The 19,365-nt window shown below is 44.5% G+C and overlaps 1 protein-coding gene across 2 annotated transcripts in view; it reads right to left on the bottom strand.

Moving 5' to 3' along the window:
• The window catches only part of RPS6KA5 (ribosomal protein S6 kinase A5), a 189,330-nt gene that overhangs the window by 114,816 nt on the left and 55,149 nt on the right, over positions 1 to 19,365 (bottom strand). For both annotated transcript variants that reach the window (XM_089778385.1, XM_089778384.1), the window contains exon 3: positions 18,718 to 18,936. In XM_089778385.1, the coding sequence (XP_089634511.1) occupies positions 18,718 to 18,936 (219 nt within the window). The remainder of the gene's footprint in view (positions 1 to 18,717; positions 18,937 to 19,365) is intronic.

Here is a 19,365-nt window from a genome sequence, read left to right as displayed (position 1 = left end):
CAACTACTAGGGAATTTGGGGAAGGGTGAATAAAAAGGAAGTACTTACAATTCACTCGCTTATTGGTGGGAGTGATAAATGCCAGAGTTTGCCAGATGTTCTCAGCAGGGTCCATAATGGCCTCGTCCATAGGGAGGACAATCGTGGACGACGTGGGAGGCTACAAAGTTTGCAAGAGGTTATACTGTTTTTATTGGACCTCCTGTAAATCCCGTTCCTGTGCTAGTGCCACCCTTTTAAAAAGTTTCTGGAACTATTTTGAGTCATCCGGTGGAGGCAAAGTGGTGGAGATGACCTCCTCATCGAGTGAAGAGAAAGAATTGCATAGGGGGGACCTGTCTTCTCCTTCAGACAGACAGTCTTTTATCTCAGTTTGGATAGGGGAGTTCGGCGGCATGGCAGATTGTGTATGTTGAGAAAAGCCAGGTGGTCCTCTGGAGGTTGTTGAAGCTGCCACATGTTGACTCTTCTAATGGAAACGTGAGTCCCATGGTTGCCATTGCCCAGGATAAGAGGATGGTGGGTATGTATAGTGGTGTGCATAACAAGGTGGTGGTGGCAGTGGATATGTATATGTAAGAGGACCAGAACTGCAAGAGGGGGCACCAGAGCGGGTGCATGGAGCAGCGGACACTGCTAGAAAAATCTCCAGTCACCAGCTTGGAGACCCAGAGTGGCGCACCCACAGGGACACTACTCAAAGAAGAAAGAAAGGATGCATGGCAGAGTTCTGTCACACACAGTTCTCCACAGGCATAAGGCTCCCTGAGGAACCATGACATCCTCATGGGTTTAAGGTATGCTCTTAGAATGCTAGAAGATCAGACTCTATAAACAAGACGACATGGGGAATGCCCAGTCAGACGATTTCACTGGGCTGAGGTCTAAGTGCCAATCATCCAGACTAAGGGGAACTTGCACATACTATCAAATTTTTAGGTATCCAGAGGACAGTGTTCACTCTAAGCTATGGTCAGCACAGCTTCACAGGTGATTAATCAGCCCCGCCCAGTCAGAGGCACAGGGCTCCATGCACAGAGCTGACTGACTGGGCTGGGCTGATTAATTCACCTGTGAAGCTGTGCTGCCATGCAGCTTAGATGGAACACTGCTGGAGGATATTAATGGCAGAAATGTACATGTTCTAGGTCTGTAGTGCCTATGACGTTAGTTGCCTTGAGAATTAAGTGGCCGCTGAACAAAGGTTTTGGAGGATCATAACAGAGGATATCACCTAAAGCTGCAGTTCAAAGCCTAACTCCTTTTGTGACACTAGCTCAGAGGTGAGCAATAAAATGGCAGTGGTTGACTAGGATTAGTCCCTGGCAGACCACCACTACTATATTTACCTGTGCCTCCACAGGTACCAGAGATTTCAGCTCCCACTGGACATGTATCCCTGTTTTTGGCCAATGGAAGCTAAGGGAAGCAGCATGGACCCGGACACCACTTCCCACAATTCCCATTGGTTGGGAACAGTGATCCAGAGCAACAGGATCTGCAATTGCCTGTACCTGCAGAGGTGCAGTTAAATATTGCAGAAGCAGCCCACAAGTGGCCCACAGGCCAGTATTTGCCCATAGTTTTTTGCTCTAGTTCCTAATGTTTTGAAGCACCTCCTCAGCTTTCAATGCATCTATATAAGAACAAATACAGATTCTCCCTCCTCCCCATCAATTTTCCAGATACCTGTCAGAAAAAGACTCAAGACAAACAAGTATGGAGAGAGGGCAGATATAGCTGTATGGATATGTAGAAAGTCCTTTTTAAAGAAAAATGTTTCATAGAGATATTTTTCTGTCATCTTAAAATTATCTTCAGTTCCCTCCACTCTTGGAAAGTAGTGGACAGTAATTATTGGGTAAATGACCTGATATATTGACAGGAATCAAACGACTTCACTGCCAAAATCACCTGACCTAGTAAAGATGAGAAAAAATGAAAGTTACTTATAATCAGAGTGATTCAAGATGACTCTGCATATTCACACACATGGGCATTATGCATCCTGGTGCCATCTAACAGAACCTTCTCCAAGCAGTGCTCGTTAGAGCACATACAGGCAGTCCCCGGGTTACGTACAAGATAGGGACTGTAGGTTTGTTCTTAAGTTGAATCTGTATGTAAGTCGGAACTGGCGTCCAGATTCAGACACTGCTGAAACTGACCGCCAGTTCTGACTTACATACAGAATCAACTTAAGAACCCCAGGCGTCCCCAAGTCAGCTGCTGCTGAAACTGATCAGCAGCTGATTCCAGGAAGCCCGGGGCAGAGCAACTCTGCCTGGGGCTTCCTGTAGTCAGCGCTGGTCAGTTTCAGCAGAAGCTGACTTGGGGACGCCTGGGGCAGAGCAGCTGGGGTGCTACTGGACCAACCCAGCAGCACCCCATCTGCTCTGCCCCAGACGTCCTGATTCAGCCGCTGCTGAAACTGACCAGCAGCGGCTGAATCAGGACCTGGGGCAGAGCAGCTGGGGTGCTGCCCGGTTGGTCCAGTAGTGCCCACGGGCGCTGCAGGACCAATCGGCAGCGCCCCAGCTGCACTGCCCCAGAGTCCAAAACAAAAGCCTGGTCTGCTGGGGGGGGGGGGGCAGCACACTAGCTGCGCCCCCCCCCCCCAGCAGACCAGGGACACGGGGAGCAGAGCCGCAGCGGCAGCGGGGTGCCGCGCCTCTGAGGCTTTGCTCTGGCAAAGCCTCTGAGGCGCAGGACCCCCCGCGGCTGCGGCTTCAGTCAGGGTGCCTGTGGTCTGCTGGGGACGGTCCCCAGCAGACCACAGGCACCCTGACTGCAGCCGCGGGGGGTCCCGCGCCTCTGAGGCTTTGCCAGAGCAAAGCCTCAGAGGCGCGGGGAACCGCCGCTGCTGCCGCTCCAGTCTGGGTGCCTGTGGTCTGCTGGGGACGGTCCCCAGCAGACCACAGGCACCCGGACTGAAGCCGCAGCCGCGGGGGGGTCCCGCGCCTCTGAGGCTTTGCCAGAGCAAAGCCTCAGAGGCGCGGGGAACCGCCGCTGCTGCCGCTTTGACTGAAGCGGCAGCAGCGGCGGTTCCCCGTGCCTCTGAGGCTTTGCTCTGGCAAAGCCTCAGAGGCGCGGGACCCCCCCGCGGCTGGGGCTTCAGTCCGGGTGCCTGTGGTCTGCTGGGGACCGTCCCCAGCAGACCACAGGCACCGGGTCTCATGCGGCAGCAGCGGGGGTTCCCGCGCTTCTGAGGCTTTGCTCTGGCAAAGCCTCAGAAGCGCAGGAACCCGCCCGCTGCTGCCGCTTGGGTCCCAGTGCCTGTGGTCTGCTGGGGACGGTCCCCAGCAGACCACAGGCACCGGCACCCAAGTGGCAGCAGCAGCGGTTCCCGCGCTTCCGAGGCTTTGCTCTGGCAAAGCCTCAGAAGCGCGGGAACCCGCCCGGTGCCCCTGGTCTGCTGGAGACGGTCTCCAGCAGACCAGGGGCACCGGAGCAGCTTACGAACGGGGCTTTCTCGCCCCGACTTCCGGGGCGAGAAAGCTCCGTTCGTAAGTGCGGATCCGACGTAAGTCGGATCCGCGTAAGTCGGGGACTGCCTGTAGATATCTCCTCCTCCTTAAAATCTCTCCTACAATGTTTTGGGACATTCTGTGGGTGAGACTGTCATTCAGGCTTAAATTTCACACTTTGTGTATGGGTCTTAACAAAGACGCTAATTATCTCACAAATTACAATGATAGCTTCCCCAATTATCACCCCTAATGTCATTACCTCACAGACACTAACCTTCTCCCCTTACCCCTCTTCTGTTCTTAAATCTGATTAGTCAATTTTATATGTGTTCACTTTTTTTTTTTATTGTATCACTTTGGTATATATGGTTGTGCCAATTTTCTTCCACATATTAATCTGAGGAAGTGGATCTGGCCCACGAAAGCTCATCACCTAATAAACCATCTTGTTAGTCTTTAAGTGCTGCATAGTCCTGTCTTTTGTTTCTACTGGGAGAGAGATACGCTCTACTGCCTCAGTTACTTCCACCACTAACCCAGAAAAATAACAATAGGAATCAGAAGGAAAACAAGGTAGGCAAGAAGAGTGAATTTGCAGAGTCATCTCAAAGATTTCCTGTTACAAAAGTAAGCAAGATTCATTTCCTCTTTGAGTGGCCCCACAGCCCCACTTATGGGTAGTATGTCACACCATGCTGAAAAAATAACTAATGAGATGGAAACAGATTTCTACTTAAACAATGATTGAAGCCTTGCTCTATCAAATTTGGCATCTACAGTAAAAGCTGTATTATCCAGCACACTCAGGGATTAGGGGGTGTTCCAGTTATCTAAAATTCCCGTTATCTGAGGATCCCATCTGGGGAGACACTCTGGAAGCTTCCAGAAAGGTCAAGCACAGTGGTGCACAAACTTTTTGGAGTTGCAACCCACACGCCACAGGGGCCGCCAGCTGACAGCTAGCTGGATCATAGCAGCATGCCGCAAGGCTGTCCCCAGCCTTGCGCCGGTCGGATCAGAGCAGAGTTTCTAAAGTTTTCCGGATAGTTAAGTGCCGGATAGCACAGGTTTTACTGTACTTTTGTAATTAAACCTTCCACACAGTGTTTAGTAAAAATATGTATCAACTTCCAAGCAGTGGCCTTATAGATTTCTTCAAGTGTAAAGCAAGCCAAAGAGATTCTATTAGAGTAGTAGCAGCAAGAATTTACAACAGAATGCACACAAAATGTCATTAACGTGTAACTTTCAATGATACACTATTTAACCTACCTGGAAATACGTGAGCAAACATACAATGACCCATAAGATTTCTTAATTCTATTTAATAAGTTTTCTTACTATGCTTATATTATGTTTATACTATGCTTACATTATACGCTGATTATATTCTTATTCTTATTTCTGTTTTCATGCATTTGAGAACTCTCCCTGCTGAGATGTTCTGCCAGCACATCACTCTCCCCTGCTAAAGGCAGGGCCAAAGGGCAGACATTGTGAAACTTGTAGAATTCCATTATGACCATGTCAGTACACAACCACAAAAAGCAAACACTCCTTAGTTTGCTGAAACATAGTGGTTGTATTGTCCATTGCTTGTGGAAGGAAAGATCAAATGAATTTCTCTGAACTCCAACACATTTATAAGCAAGTTCTTTTCCTGTGAAGCCCATTGGCGAATGAAATGTAAAACAGGCCAAATGCACTCCCCATCGATAATGTGATGCATCTAAATTTCTCAAGACAATGGTGAGGAGCAATTGCACAGAATATTCCTGAAGACATCTGATTTGCCTATCCACCATATCAATGAATTGAGAACATCTTGAGTCAGAGTGAAAAGTCTTGGGGATGATCTAAAGGGTCTTGTTCTGTGGCAGTAGGAGAGCGCCCCTTGGCCCTCCTACCCCTTGGAGGGAACATAATACATGCGGTTTGCCTTTTTCAGGTGAGAGGAGTTGAGGCAGGGGTCTTCCAAACAATTATGGCAGGTTCCATGATCCCTGAGTTGATAGGCAAGGCAATTTTAGAGGAAGGCATAGCCCACACGATGTTGGTAAACTCATGTTGCGTGTCCTACACTTCCTCCATTGTGATGTTTAGTTCAGCTGTGACTCTCCTAAAAAGTTCCTAGAAAGGGGTAAAGACTTCAGTGCTTGCCAAGGGCGGTGGCATGATAGCCTCATCCGTCACAGACGGAGAGTTTGTTGCTAATGATGCATCCGGACCTAAGTTGGGGGACTACGTTTCATCAATTTCATTCTGTTCCCTCTGTATTAGAGGGGATTGGGACGGAGAAAAAGTGCCTTTATAGTGTATTTTTTGTTTTAGCCTCTTTTTGTGATGTTGAGACAATGGGCTCCAATATTGCCATTGAGGTGGATAAGGCATGGGTGGTGCCATCCATGGGTATGGAACCCACTGGGCCATGCCCACGTTCGTAGGCTGGGCTAAGTCGGCATGGGATCAATGTCCTAATGTTTCTGTGCCTGGCGACAGCTGGGGTGAAAAAACCCCTGGTTCCTCACTGTCATCACTTGATAAAGTAGGCGATGACACATATTTGGATGGTTCTGAGTAAGATAGATTGCCAGTGCTTAAAAATGGATAGTTAAAAGTTGAGAAGACTACAAGGTCTCTCTAATGCTGACAGTTAGTTGTAGGAATAAATGGCACCAAGTGATGTCACACTCGGCGACAGCGCCTGTGGTATTCCAAGTGCAGAGCGCTCAGCGTGAGTATTTGATGCCATCTGCAATGGAGGGATGGTGTCAATAGGCTGCGCCGTCAGCTGTAGCGGTGCCATGGTAAATGCTCTCAGAGCTATGATCTCAGGTGCTGTGCTATTCAGCGCTGTACTTGATGCCAAATTCTGTGAGGCAGACACTTAATGGCCTGCAGGCTCCATACGGGCCCTGTGTGAGGCACATCTGTGGAGAATTCAGTCAGCACCAGAGTGCCTTGCTTATCATACACGCTGAGGAGTGGTTTGTCAGTTTTTCTGGCCCGCCTCTCAGTCAATCGCCATTTAGGCATCTGCAGATCTTGTGGCAGAGAGGTGGCATTTTTCTTCGGTGATTTTTTGGATTTCTCCCTCTTGTCATTGGCAATCTGCTGAGAGCCCAAGTCTGAGGAAAGGCAGTTGTCCTTCTCAATCATAAGCATTTTTAAGCGGAGATCTCTGTCTCGCCACATTCGCGCATTAAGTTTAGCACAGTGTGGGCAGTCCTGTTGAACATGGGAGGCATCAAAACACTTGACACATTTTGCGTGGCGATCTGAGGCCAGCATTGCCTCATTGTAGACTGTGCAATGTTTGAAACTGGGTGAGCCCATCATCCTGGTAGGTGATCTTAAGCGATGGGAGTACCAACTTGGAGGAACAAACAGCATTTTGGTTTTGGTGGGTTTTTGGTTTTTGTGAACAACTTGACAAAAAAAACTTGGAGTTAACTACAGTACTCATCTACAGAGAACTAGTGAAGAACAAAGAGCACTGCAGAGGTCTATCTTGAGACGGGGACAGTCTGAAGGAACTGAGGGTAGGGTAGCCACACACGCATGCTAGTGCCGGATGATGACGCATGCCTCATGCGCCACGCATGAATGGCCCCCAATATACAGTTAGAAATAATCCACTCTATAGTACGGGGATGCACCAACATCCGCTGTGGCGCACCTCCTAGGAACGTCTCTTGAAGAAGAATTAGGAGTGCTTTGGGTTCACATATGATGACAGAATTTATCTGCTCAGTTTTCTTAAATCTAAAATTATACAAAAACCCTTTTTTCAGTGCTAAGAAGTAGCTTGGTTAAGACTACCAACTAGGGATGTTACATTTCAAATAATCAGCTAATTGACCAGTCCATGGAAACCATCACCTACACTATTAGTCGATAAGTGAGGTGCTCACTATCCTGCTGCACCTCTGCCTTTGAAATGTACAAGACCTGCCATGGCTCTTGTACACTTCAAAGGAAGAGACACAACTTGGAACCCACACAAGCAAGGACCAAAGCAGTCCCCACCCATCCAGGATCTGCTGCACCTCTCTGAAATATACAAGAGCCGCCCACAGCTCTTGTACATTTAAAAAAAAAAGAGGCACCGCTGGGAACCCACATGCGTATGGACTGAAGCAGTCTCCACTTGCACAGGATCCTGAATGCTGCACCTCTTCCTTTTAAATGTACAAGAGGCGAGTGGGGATTGCTTTGGCCTCCGCTTGTGCCCTTTCCCCCATTGCACCTTTGCCTCCTCTGCCCCACCCCCACGGAGTCGGTGCTGGGGAGAACTGGCTTTTAAGCTTGCTCTCCCCAGCACCAGCTCCTGCTTCCTCCCGTCTTGGTGCCTGATACACAGGCAGCAAGTAGCAGGGGAGCAATTAGTCAAGTATTGACTCCACTACTCAATAAACCTAGGCTTATCAAGGATGTAATCAACTATTTGACTACCTACTCCCAACCCTAAAGATGTTTGGTTACCTGCTCAAAAGCCCTTATGAGGAGCACTTTCTGTATTTCTGAAAGTATAATAGCCTTGTAAGTCCCCTGAAAAAAGGAAGAATAAAGGGAATAGAAAGGAGGAAATTTTCAAAATGAATGGCATATCCTCTCCCCCCCCCCCCCTTTTTTAAACAATTTCTATGGCTCACATCAAATCTGAGATCTTGTGTTGACAAAGGAAGCAGGCTATTTTGTCTTAGCTCTAGATCGGAAAGATCTTTTTTTTTTTTGTGCTGGTTCTGAAAAAAAGACAGATTACACATGCTGTTGCTGATATCTCTTTTTTAAAGAAAGATAAGAAGATTAATGATTGCAAAATGGCCTCTGATACTGAAAAGAATGGGTAAAAAGGCCTCCTTTGTCCCAAGAGATAAAAACCCAGTGATGAATAAGTGGATCTAGTTTCTTTCCATTTTCTTTTGTAAACAGTTCATCTATCTTAGTGCTGAAAAGACCATCCCAGTCAAAGGGAAGGATCTTGCATTTCAATTCTAGTATCCAGAGCAAACAATGAGGAACAAGGCTATTTTTGGCTCCTTAATGCAAATGTGCTCTGGCAGAAGAGTCCGAAGCATCAAAGACCTGAACATGTTTCACAACATTCTGTCTTCCCATCAAAACAGCATTTACCAGTCTTCTGTAATTGTCTGGCAAATACTGAACACACACAGCCAGTTTTCCCCATAGATGGAATTGATAACCAGCCATGGCTGTCTGATAACTGGTATCCTAATACTAAGAGAAGAGTGTGTTGGTGGTGGGAGAAGGGGCTTTCTCCAAAGTGGCATTGATCTTTCCCTTTCTTTTTGCAGGCGTCATAAGGGCTTGGCCAGATTTCAGCCCTTTACTAGCAGCAGCTAGCACGAGAACTAATCACAGGTTAAGTAAGAAAACTCCAATAATTAGAAAGCTGTCGTATTAAGTTATGAGGGATATGAGGATCTATATTCCTTCTGTTTTTGAAGTATTTCCAATAAGTCAATCTGGAGAGTCTCCTTAGCCATGTAAGTATGTAATCACTTTCTGAATGTTGCTCAACTCAAAGTCTCAAAATTCTGGCAAGGAATTCCACAGATTAGCATAGATTGTGTGAAAAAGTATTGCTTATGATTAAATTGAAAGGTTGCAAATTCAAAAATAATTGGAAGTCCTCTTATTTGTACATCACAATGAGATATGAATAAACATACTCAATCTATTTTCTCTATGCCATTTATTGTTTTGTATATCTTTATCATGTCCATTCTTACCTCTTTTATAACAGAACACATAATATAATCCTAATCCTCTTAATCTCTCTGTACACAAAAGATTTCCCATTGTCTCTAACCATTCTTGTCACCATTTTCCGAACCCTCATATTAATATGTACTTTTCCAAGTACTGTGACCAAAACTAAAAACAAACAATATTTCAGGTCACAGTGTATACTTTTTATTTATAGAATGTCATTGTAATATTTTTCATATTATTCATTAGGTATTTTAACATTTTGTTTTCTTTTTAGACTTCTGGTGCACATTGAGCAGAAATCTTTGAGTTATCATCCTTTTCCTATACAGGAAGTCCCCGGGTTACGTACAAAATTGGGACTGTAGGTTTGTTCTTAAGTTGAATTTGTGTGTAAGTCGAATTTGTATGTAAGTCGGCCTGGGCGTGGGGAGTTTTTTTAAAGAGGCACCGGCGGCGCTTCGCATCCCATTTCCCCGCCCTCCCCCCCCCCCGCAGACGGTCTCTGGGGCTGTGGCCAAGCGTGCCCCGTGCACCCCGACCGGCTGCTGCAGCGCCCGGAGGCCGTAGCCCGGCGCAGGGCCGAGTGTTTAACGGCGGAGGCGAATTCCCCTTTAAATCTCCCTGCCTGCCCCCCCCCCCAGGTCTCCCTCTTACCACAATGCACCGGGCTCCGTCAGCGCCGCCTGAATGTAAATGCCGCCGGCGGGGCGCAGCTAGTGCGGGGTGCCTCCCCCACTGTCACCGCCTCCGGCGGCGCGGGGGGCGCTTCCCCCCAGCAGACCAGGGAGACGCGGAGCTAGCGCTCCTCCCCCCCAGCAGACCAGAGAGACGCGGAGCGGCTTTTCTCACCACAGAGGACGCGGGCGGCGGGACCAACCCGGCAGCGCCCCAGCTGCTCTGTCACAGGCGTCCAGATTCAGCCGCTGCTGAATCTGACCAGCAGCAGCTGAATCAGGATGCCTGGGGCAGAGCAGCTGGGGTGCTGCCGGGTTGGTCCAGTAGCGCCAAGGAGCAGCGCTGCGGGACCAACCAGGGAGCATTCCAGCTGCTCTGCCCCAGGGGAATCCGCCTCCGCCGTTAAACACCCGGCCCTGCGCTGGGCTGCAGCCTCCGGGCACCCCGCACTAGCTGCGCCCCTCCCCCCCGTTCGTAACTAGGGATCCGACGTAAGTCGGATTGATGTAACCCGGGGACTTCCTGTATCAAGAAAATTAATATAGAATTCAGTAAGGTGTCTCTTCAAGAAGGGTGACAAATTGGATTGTGGAAACTATTGCAGAATCTCCCTCCAGGCAATGGCAGGAAAAATCTTAGCTCCAATCCTTTCAGATTGAATCCTGCCACTCTCAGAATAAATTCTTCCAGAATCTCAGTGTGGCTTCTGAGCATTCCGATGAATAGTGGACATGATCTTCACTGCTTGGCAATTGCAAGAAAAATGGTGCAAACAAAATCAAGCCTTATACATGATTTTCATTGACCTGACCAAGGCGTTCGACTCACTTAATCATAGTGCCCATTGGACCATCCTTTCAAAGATCGGCCGCCCCAAAAAATTCATCAGCATCCTGAGGCTGCTTCATGACAACATGACTGTCACAGTGCTGAGCAACAACAAATCCCAAAGCGACCCCTTTGAGGTCAAAATGTGAGTCAAACTAAGCAGCGTCATTGCCCCAGCGCTGTTCTGCATCTTCATCGCCATGACCCTCCATCTTATTGACAGCAAGCTTCCAGATGACGTGAAGATTGTCTACAGAACAAATGGGAAGCTTTTCAATCTCAGAAGGCAGAAGGTCAAAACCAAGACCTCCACGACTTCAATCATGGAGCTCCAGTACGCAGATGACAATATGGTTGCTGCCTTTTCCCTGTAGCTCTTCAGATCATCTGAAGTGCCTTCGCTGAAGCATATGAGAATCTTGGCCTCACACTGAACATCAAAAAGACCAATGGGACAATCTCATGTACAATCTGTTGAAGTCAACTGGGAACTGCTGGAAAACATGGAGCATTTCTCATACCTTGGAAGTCATCCCGCCGCCAAAGCAAAATCCTGCATCGCATGAGCTGTGCAAGTTCTGCTTTTGCATGCCTGAGACGAAGGGTCTTTGAGAACTGGGACATCAGTGCCGCGGAGTGGTTCTTCCAACACTGCTGCACACATGTGAAACCTGGACAACATATAAGCGTCACCTGAAGACACTTGAACAATATCATCAATGCTGCCTTTGGGAAATCCTAAATATCCATTGGGAGGATAGGTGCATGAACACTAGCATCCTGCAAGAATCGAACATGACCAGTATTGAAGCTATCATCATCTACGAACAACTTCACTGGATTGGTCACGTGGTCCGAATTCCTGATCAGTGCCTCCCAAAACAGAATCTGTTTTCCGAGCTGAAGGAAGGACGAAGGTGCACTGGGAGCCAGAGGAAGCGATTTAAAGACAAAGGCAAACATGTTTGTTGCGGGCAAACATGAAAAAGTGTGGCATCGGTGTCAACACAAGGGAGAACCCAGTCTCCAGGACCATCCCTAGTGGAGAGCAGTAATCCGTGGGGAGGGGGTGCAATTTGAGAGGTCCTGCCGCAGCACAGAGGGGGAGAGACAGTGAAGGAGAAAATAGCAGCAAAAACTGCCCCGTGCCCCTCCAATAGCTACCAGCACCTACCCCTTTCGTGTTAAGACCTGCAGCTCCAGAATCAGACTGGTCAGCCATCAAGGGATCCACAAATAAAAGAGTGACAGGAAGATGTCCTGTTCATTACCAAGTGACCTCCAAGAGAGATGAATATAGACTACTCACTTCTATATGAATAACTTTGTATTCACCAATATTGATCTTCATCTTCTATAATATTGCCCATTCTTTTAGCTGGCCTAGGTTCCTCTGATTTTTCTCGTCTTTGTCTTCTGTTGACTAACCTGAAAATTTTATTCCAACTAACACCTCCTTTTCAAGTCATTACTATATGAAACACCATTCATCTTACAACCACAAGATTTCCCAATCTTTTCCAGTACAAGGCATAATTACATCAATAAAAGATTTGTGTAACATGCTCCCACCCCATGTTAAATTATAATAAAATTATTTTTAATTAGAAATTTGGCTTGCTTTGATATGAAGAGTCACTCCTGTCAGGAAATGTTGACAGTGCAATTTGGAGCTCTTGCTCCACAAACCTCAAATGCTCCCTTTGTTTGGTTATGACTAAGTCAGGCTTTAAGAAACATCAATTGCGCAGGCATGTTGTTAAAAATGGTAACAAAATGGAGATAGCATGGTCTAAGATTACTGTATATTCCTCTAACATGGTCAGCCAGAGTAAATTCAAAGGCATAATGCCAAACTGAATTTTAGAAGAGGGTCTATCCTTTAATTTTGCATGCTGCTTGTAAGTCATTATTGAAAGATTCTTAGCATTTTCCATTGCAGAGGAAGGCAAAGGATCCCAATCCCAGTCCAATTTGTCTATCTATATTGACAGAAAATATAAGCTCAGTTTTTCTTCCAGACTTTTTAAATGCTCAGGAATGACACTGACCAACATACTAACAGTGGGATCTAATACATTTTCCAGGGGAAACATTTCTATACTGTCTAAATACTTTTTTCACCTTAGATGCCTAACTTAGACTTAAATTTGTGCAGTTAATCCATGCAGGAGAGAAGATACTTCAAGTGCTGTCCCTGTGGGTGGTCCACTTTAGGTGTTCATACACCTCTGAGTTCATGCTCTGAGACTCTGTTAACAGTGTGGTCTCTGTCTTATGCCAGAATGCTATTTGATGCTGTATGACCAAGTCCCACACTGTTTCTTCTCTACTGTCCTTGGCTAGAGTCAGAGCTATTACCAGCACATCGCTACTTAGTTTGTAGTTAATTAATTTAACAGTTAGTCACTTAGAGGGATAGCCATGTTAGTCTGAAACTAACTTTAAAAAAAAAAATTGGTCCTGTAGCACCTTAGAGACTAAAAAGACACACACACAGACAGATAGTATCATGTGCTTTCTTGGGCATAACCCACTTCTTAGATGAATGGAGCAAAAGGCTCTGCCCATCTGAAGTTGGTTGTGCCCACGAAAGCTCATGATTATGTAGTCCCCTTACTAAAGGTGCCTCTGTTTTATTCTAAAAAGACCCTGTGTGCTACAATCCAGACTACAATTCCCATGAGCCCTTGGAACAAAAGAGGTAGGAGGGACTCTTGTGAGAGAGAGGAGGCTCTCTCCATGTGCTTGAAGAAAGAGGCCTAGCAGTCTGGGACTCTGCCTTGCAGTTTGGAACCAAAGGGGGAGCCAGGCTGCTGCCAAGGACATTGATCCAGTGCAGGGGCTGTTGGAGTGCAGCTACAGACCACTGCCTGTTGCAACTGGGAGATAGCAGGCTGCTTCCTATAGGCACAGCATGAAGCAGTAAGTTTTGGGCCTTGTTGGAAAAGTACTGCCTGGGACAGAGTTGCTGTTTAGCCTGGACCAAATCTCCACTGCAACTGCAACATCAGCGCGCCAACGCAAGCATCTGGGACTAAGTCTAGGGGTGTGCACACTCTGGGGTGGGGTCACTGGTAGTACAAATGTTAGCTGTATAAGCTTCAATTATTATGTGTTTTGTTAATGCTATTCATTTCTAATTCTGTTAATCCCTGTTTATTTAAGTTAAGTAAAGATTGTTTATTTTAAAGTATTCTATTAGATGTATATGATTTGTAGTTGTTCTGGAATTAGATCCAGATTTATGTTGGAATGAGTATGTTCCTGGAGGCTCTCAAGGCACACCAGTGTGAGTACAAGGCCAGCCAGGTGGAGGCACCGCCATTTTACATTCATTGCCAGCAAGGGACTGCAGCAAGGGGGGTGGATAGGGCTTTCCCCAACTAAACAACATCACCACTGGAGTGCTCAGGATCTCTTTTGGGTTAAAACATCAGGCACCCAGGCACACCTGTGAGTGTGACCTGCTCCCCAGTAACCCGGGGAGGAAAAAGGGGGTTACATTTATATATATATATTATACACTTTTTGTTAGTACTGGTTAGTGCTACAGGACCATTTTTTTAGGGTTGGTTTTATTTAGGTTTTTTAAGTTGGTCACTCAGTTACCTTTTTTTAGCAATTAATCTTTTATCCCAGTCACCTTGGAGAAAACACTTTTCCTTTTACTTTCCTTCTGAAGTTTAACATCATTTCCCTGGCTAAAGAGATTTTTCAGTGGCATATACAGATTCTCTTAGGATGAAAGCCCCCCTGACAGGAATGCCTTGTTCCTCAGGCTTTCAATCAGGAGTGGGGAACCTTTTTGAGGTCAGGGGCCTCTCTCTGATATGGCCCCTAACTGAGAAGGAGAAAGACTTTCCCCCCATTTCCCTTGCACACCAGAGCCTTGGTGAGCCCAGGTTAGTAGATTTTGTGTGCTCCAGCCACATGGGAGGAAGGCAAAGGGGGAGACTGTAGCAACAGCACAGATTCCCCAATGCTGGGAGGGGAGCCCTAAATCTCCAGGGTTGGATCAAGGCCTTAGGTTTCCCACTCCTGCTTTAAATGCTGCCTCACCAGCAAACTTGCTATACCCAGCTCAGATAGACAGGAATTAGTTGCCTAGGTGAAAGACACAAACAGAAGTTCCTTCACTGCCTCAAGCTCACTGCCAGGACAAGAAAAGCTAGAGATTAGCAACAAAAGCACCTTTTCATGGAAAAGTCACTGAGACCTGCATCTGAGCTTGATGCCCAGACCCTCCTGGACAAACTTCACTGACCACAACTTCTGACAGGGGTCTCTCCTCAACCCAAGTGTCTGATCAACTTGCCAAAAAACTGTCAGAAAGGTAGGCACATATACACCCAACGCAGGAAACAGCCAACTACATTCTCAACACCAACAGCCAACATAGCAGGACCACCCAACACCACTAGAGCCAGGGACTCTGTAAGAGCCATATCTGACAGAGGCACTAAGGGAAAATCAAAACCCCATTCCTCAGCACCAGAGCTGCCAAAGCTATACGCAGAAGCCACCAGAACAGATAGTGGCTTCTTCTAATCTAAGACATGCTCTGAGTGCATAGCAGGACAGTCTTCAGCCGTGGCTTATACATCAGAACTCCTGGCACCAATGACCTCAGGGGCCAATCAAATAAGTGCCGCAGTAGTTAATATGGCATACGGATCTATTAGTTGGCTAATTTCTCAAATGTTCATTTCTACCTTGCATTTTCCTGTTCAGATCATTGAGATGGTGAAATATATTAACCAGGAAGGCGCCTTGAGATGGTGAAATATATTAACCAGGAAGGCGCCTTTTGCACACTGTGTCACACTAGCAATTAAGTCTGTATATGTGGACTTTATCAAAGCTAAAAATATTTGTTAACTCTTCTCTCAGCTCATGAAAACATGAAAGAACTTTTCCATGGAAAAGCCAGTGTATTTTGGTGTGCAAAAGAAAACTCTTATGGTTCTGTTCCCATTTCCTCACACAATAATGAGAAAAGGCACCATACTGAGAACCCATAATTTTATTATGAACTATGCTTTTATTAAATTGACTATATTTACTGCTCCATGAAGGTTACAAAAAGCTTCACAGTGCAAGAAAAAGTGGGTAAGCAGTACCTTTGGGTTTTGTTCTTTAACCTTGTTTACCCTTCACTTTGCTACTCATGAAGGCAGTCCTCTCTGTGCAAACATTAAGATAATTTTCCATGGCAATTCTCCCTCCTCAGGGCAGGCCCCTGTCAACCTGATGATTTCCTCTCTAAACATGTGACCTAGCAGGTGACTGAAAAATAAAAATTATTTTATACTATTTCCATAAATGTACCTGATGTTCACTAAGTGTTGAGCATGATTACTGATATCTGCTGATGCATCAAGTAGTACACATTTTCTGTTTGATCTATTTTTTCCCCTCAGAGTACAGTTTCAATGTCAGCTAACTTCACCAATGTGATGACATTATCTGAAAGGGGAATGTCTGCGATTTCACTGACTGTAGGTATTCATACCTTACATTATTTTCATTTCTTGGCATGCTAGTAAAATTAATCTTCTTGCAACTGTATGCATCTTTTTCACCTTTGCCACAAGCTCAGTGACCAAGTAGCTTACTTTTAGTCATTTATCAGAAACTGTGACACAGCCTTTCATCATTTGCACTAGTTTTTCATTTTGATCCTTCAAATGTTCAAAGAAATGTTCTTACTGACAAGGGATGAATATTTGCTTATAAGCTATCATTTTGACTAAACTGGCACCAATGCAAGGTTCGAGAGTTTTCCTCCACACAAGACATTTTCAAAGAGGGCTAGAGGTTCACCTGAAAATTAAAATCCAAATGCTCTCACAATAGTGTTGGCTCACAACCTGACTTTTTCTTATGGTCATGCTCAGCTTCAGCACTGAATTATGGATGTGCCAGAATTTCTTTTCTTCTAATATCTGTCCATTTTTGAGATTTCAATTTAAAATTAATCACTGTAACTTAATGGTTGATAAGAAAACATGACTGATATGTGAATAGTAAAATCATCTGAGAACAGTGTCTGTAACAACTATCTGACATCACAAGTGACTTTTCTAAAATTCTGTAGCACACCTGCTCAAACCTGATGGCGCTCTGGATGGGAAACACTAGTACAGAATCTTCTGGCACCATTACCTGTCTATGATCATTAAATTTGCCCATTTATTTCTAGTCTTTGTTTTTTTTGGACCATCTTTGAAGTATGACAATATTTTACTCTTGTATTTTTGTGAGGTATTTTGTCAAAGGCCTTTTTCAAAGTCTATAGGTAATTTTTTTCAAAGGATTTATATGATTTATTTCACCCTAAATAAACTCTTATTGAGTTTTCCTTTAGCCACTCTTTTATTGATATATAATTAAAATTTCTAATAAATCAGCAAGGCACCATTATCCTCTGCAAAAACCTTGCTGGACCAACCCCATTGTATCATGGCCTGTTAAAGTGTTATTCTATTTTTTATTCCACTCCAACCAATTTACCCAGTGCAAAAGTATGGCTTACAGGCTTGAAACCCAGATAATCAATAAGACTTCTTTAACTACAGGCAATATTTGCTACCCTTCATCTCTCTAATTTAATGGCTGATTTTAAAAGAGAGACTACACATTTTTGCAAGCAACACATCACTTAATTAATTCTTTAAAAACTTTTGGGCATACACTATCTGGACCTGAAAGGTAAACTTAATTTTTTTTCTGTTGACATCTCAATCTCTGATGGTAATCTTTTTTTTTTAAATCAGAAAAGAGTTGGTCCAAGCTAGATATCTCCCCAAAATCCTGTTATGAAGACTGATGCAAAGAAATAATTTTGCTTTTCAGCAATGTCTTTATCTTCCTTCATTTCATTCTTTACAGCTTTTTCTGTTTGCCCCCTCTTGTGGTCCAATAACCCTACAATTCTTATAAAATTCCTGCTTCTTATGTACTTCAGAGACTTCATCTGAGTAGTACCTTTAATCATGTTCTTTACGCTCATTTTCTTTTTTTAAAACACTGTGAAAATGACTGACCACTCTGCAGACATCTTACTCCATTTACAGAAGCTGGAACGTATGCAACATCTCTAGACAAGCAAACATTCTGCTATTTGAACATCCTTCTTTCCGTTTCCCTCATAGTTCACACTAAAGTCAATAGTATAAAGACACTCCCTGCTTCCTCCCAAATGTGCAAATACAGTACAGAAACACGGTGTACTATCTTTCCATGCTCAGAAGTAAGGATGTGATCAACATTTCCAAAGTGAATGTGTTTATTTATATGATATCATATCATAATTCACATAAACAAGGAGTTCTCTCTCAAATATTCAAGGTAACAAAAACAGTTTGCTTGAAAACCAGCAAAAAGCAAAGAAATTATATGCAATCATGGTTAAATCAAGAAGTGGGTCAAAATTCCCTAAAAGTTTGATAAAATGTATTTAAATTATCTGTTCATCTTCTCAGCTTACTCATGCCCACATAGAATTGACACCAGGGGGCAGGGAAGGTCATGGATAAAAAATAAAAACAAACAAACCAAAACAAATATAAGCACAGTATTAAAGCTGAAACACAAAAAAACAAGTGCTAGATTCACAAAACATTTAGGTGCCTAACGCCACTTAAGACACTTAATCCCAGAATCAGGACCAATTGAAATTCATAAAACCCTATTTAGCTGCCGCCAAACCTTGGATGCCACTAAACTCACTTGGTGCTCAAATGTGGTATAAGCTCCTGAGGCAGCAATGTTTCTGCCTATGCACATCAAGTTCTGAGTGGCCTAACCCCACTGCAATGCATGAACCAGGGTAAGATAGGCATTCCTGTGCTTAAGTTACCTTTGGGACCCAACCTGGTAGGCATGCTCAGATTTCACATACTGGATCATGTGAATTCACATAAAAGGGAAGGAGGAGAATATGGAATATTAAAAAATGGAAAATAATAAATAATCAACTTCAATCATGACAACCACTTACCTAAAATGAGATGAAGTTTTTTGTCTGTCTGAAAAGCATAGTGCAATGTGACCAAAAATGGTGATTGCCTAATATGTTCCAGTACTTGTCGTTCTGTCCTTGTGTGCTCTGTTGTTTTAGCTTTTTGAATTATTGTTGCTTTTTTCAATACTTTCATGGCATACAGCTTTCCATTATCATGGCCACTTATTTTCCGCACTAGAAACACTTTTCCATAAGCTTAAAAAATAGAAAGGAAGAAAATTAAGATACACAATTAATCAAAGAAAAATAGAAAGAAATTAAATTGATCATATGGTCAAATGTCCATATGCGCTACAAAAATATGTTTTAAAAAGTACACAGTTGTTAGTGCTATTTCTCACAAAGCAGTTTGATAGATATCTGCAGTTCCACATTAAAAAAAAATGTATAAATGCCAAAATGCTTTGAACCATATTCTGCCTTTCCTCACAAAATTCTTGTTAAAATAATGGAATTATACATGCTTTCTGCTGTTATATCACAGAGAATAATCAAACCCTTCTATTAAAGGGGACCTAGAGGCTAGTAGCACCGCCTAGGATAGATCTCCGCAGATAACATTATAACACTTACTTTCATTTGCTAATAACTTTGCTGAAATTTAACCATTTAGAATGTAATTTC

The sequence above is a fragment of the Pelodiscus sinensis genome, chromosome 5 (genome assembly GCF_052426305.1).
Source record: "Pelodiscus sinensis isolate ZL-2025 chromosome 5, ASM5242630v1, whole genome shotgun sequence".
In the NCBI taxonomy this organism is placed as follows: Eukaryota; Metazoa; Chordata; order Testudines; family Trionychidae; genus Pelodiscus; species Pelodiscus sinensis.
Note: the sequence above shows the minus strand (reverse complement) of the source record. Positions and strands in the feature narration are given on the sequence as shown.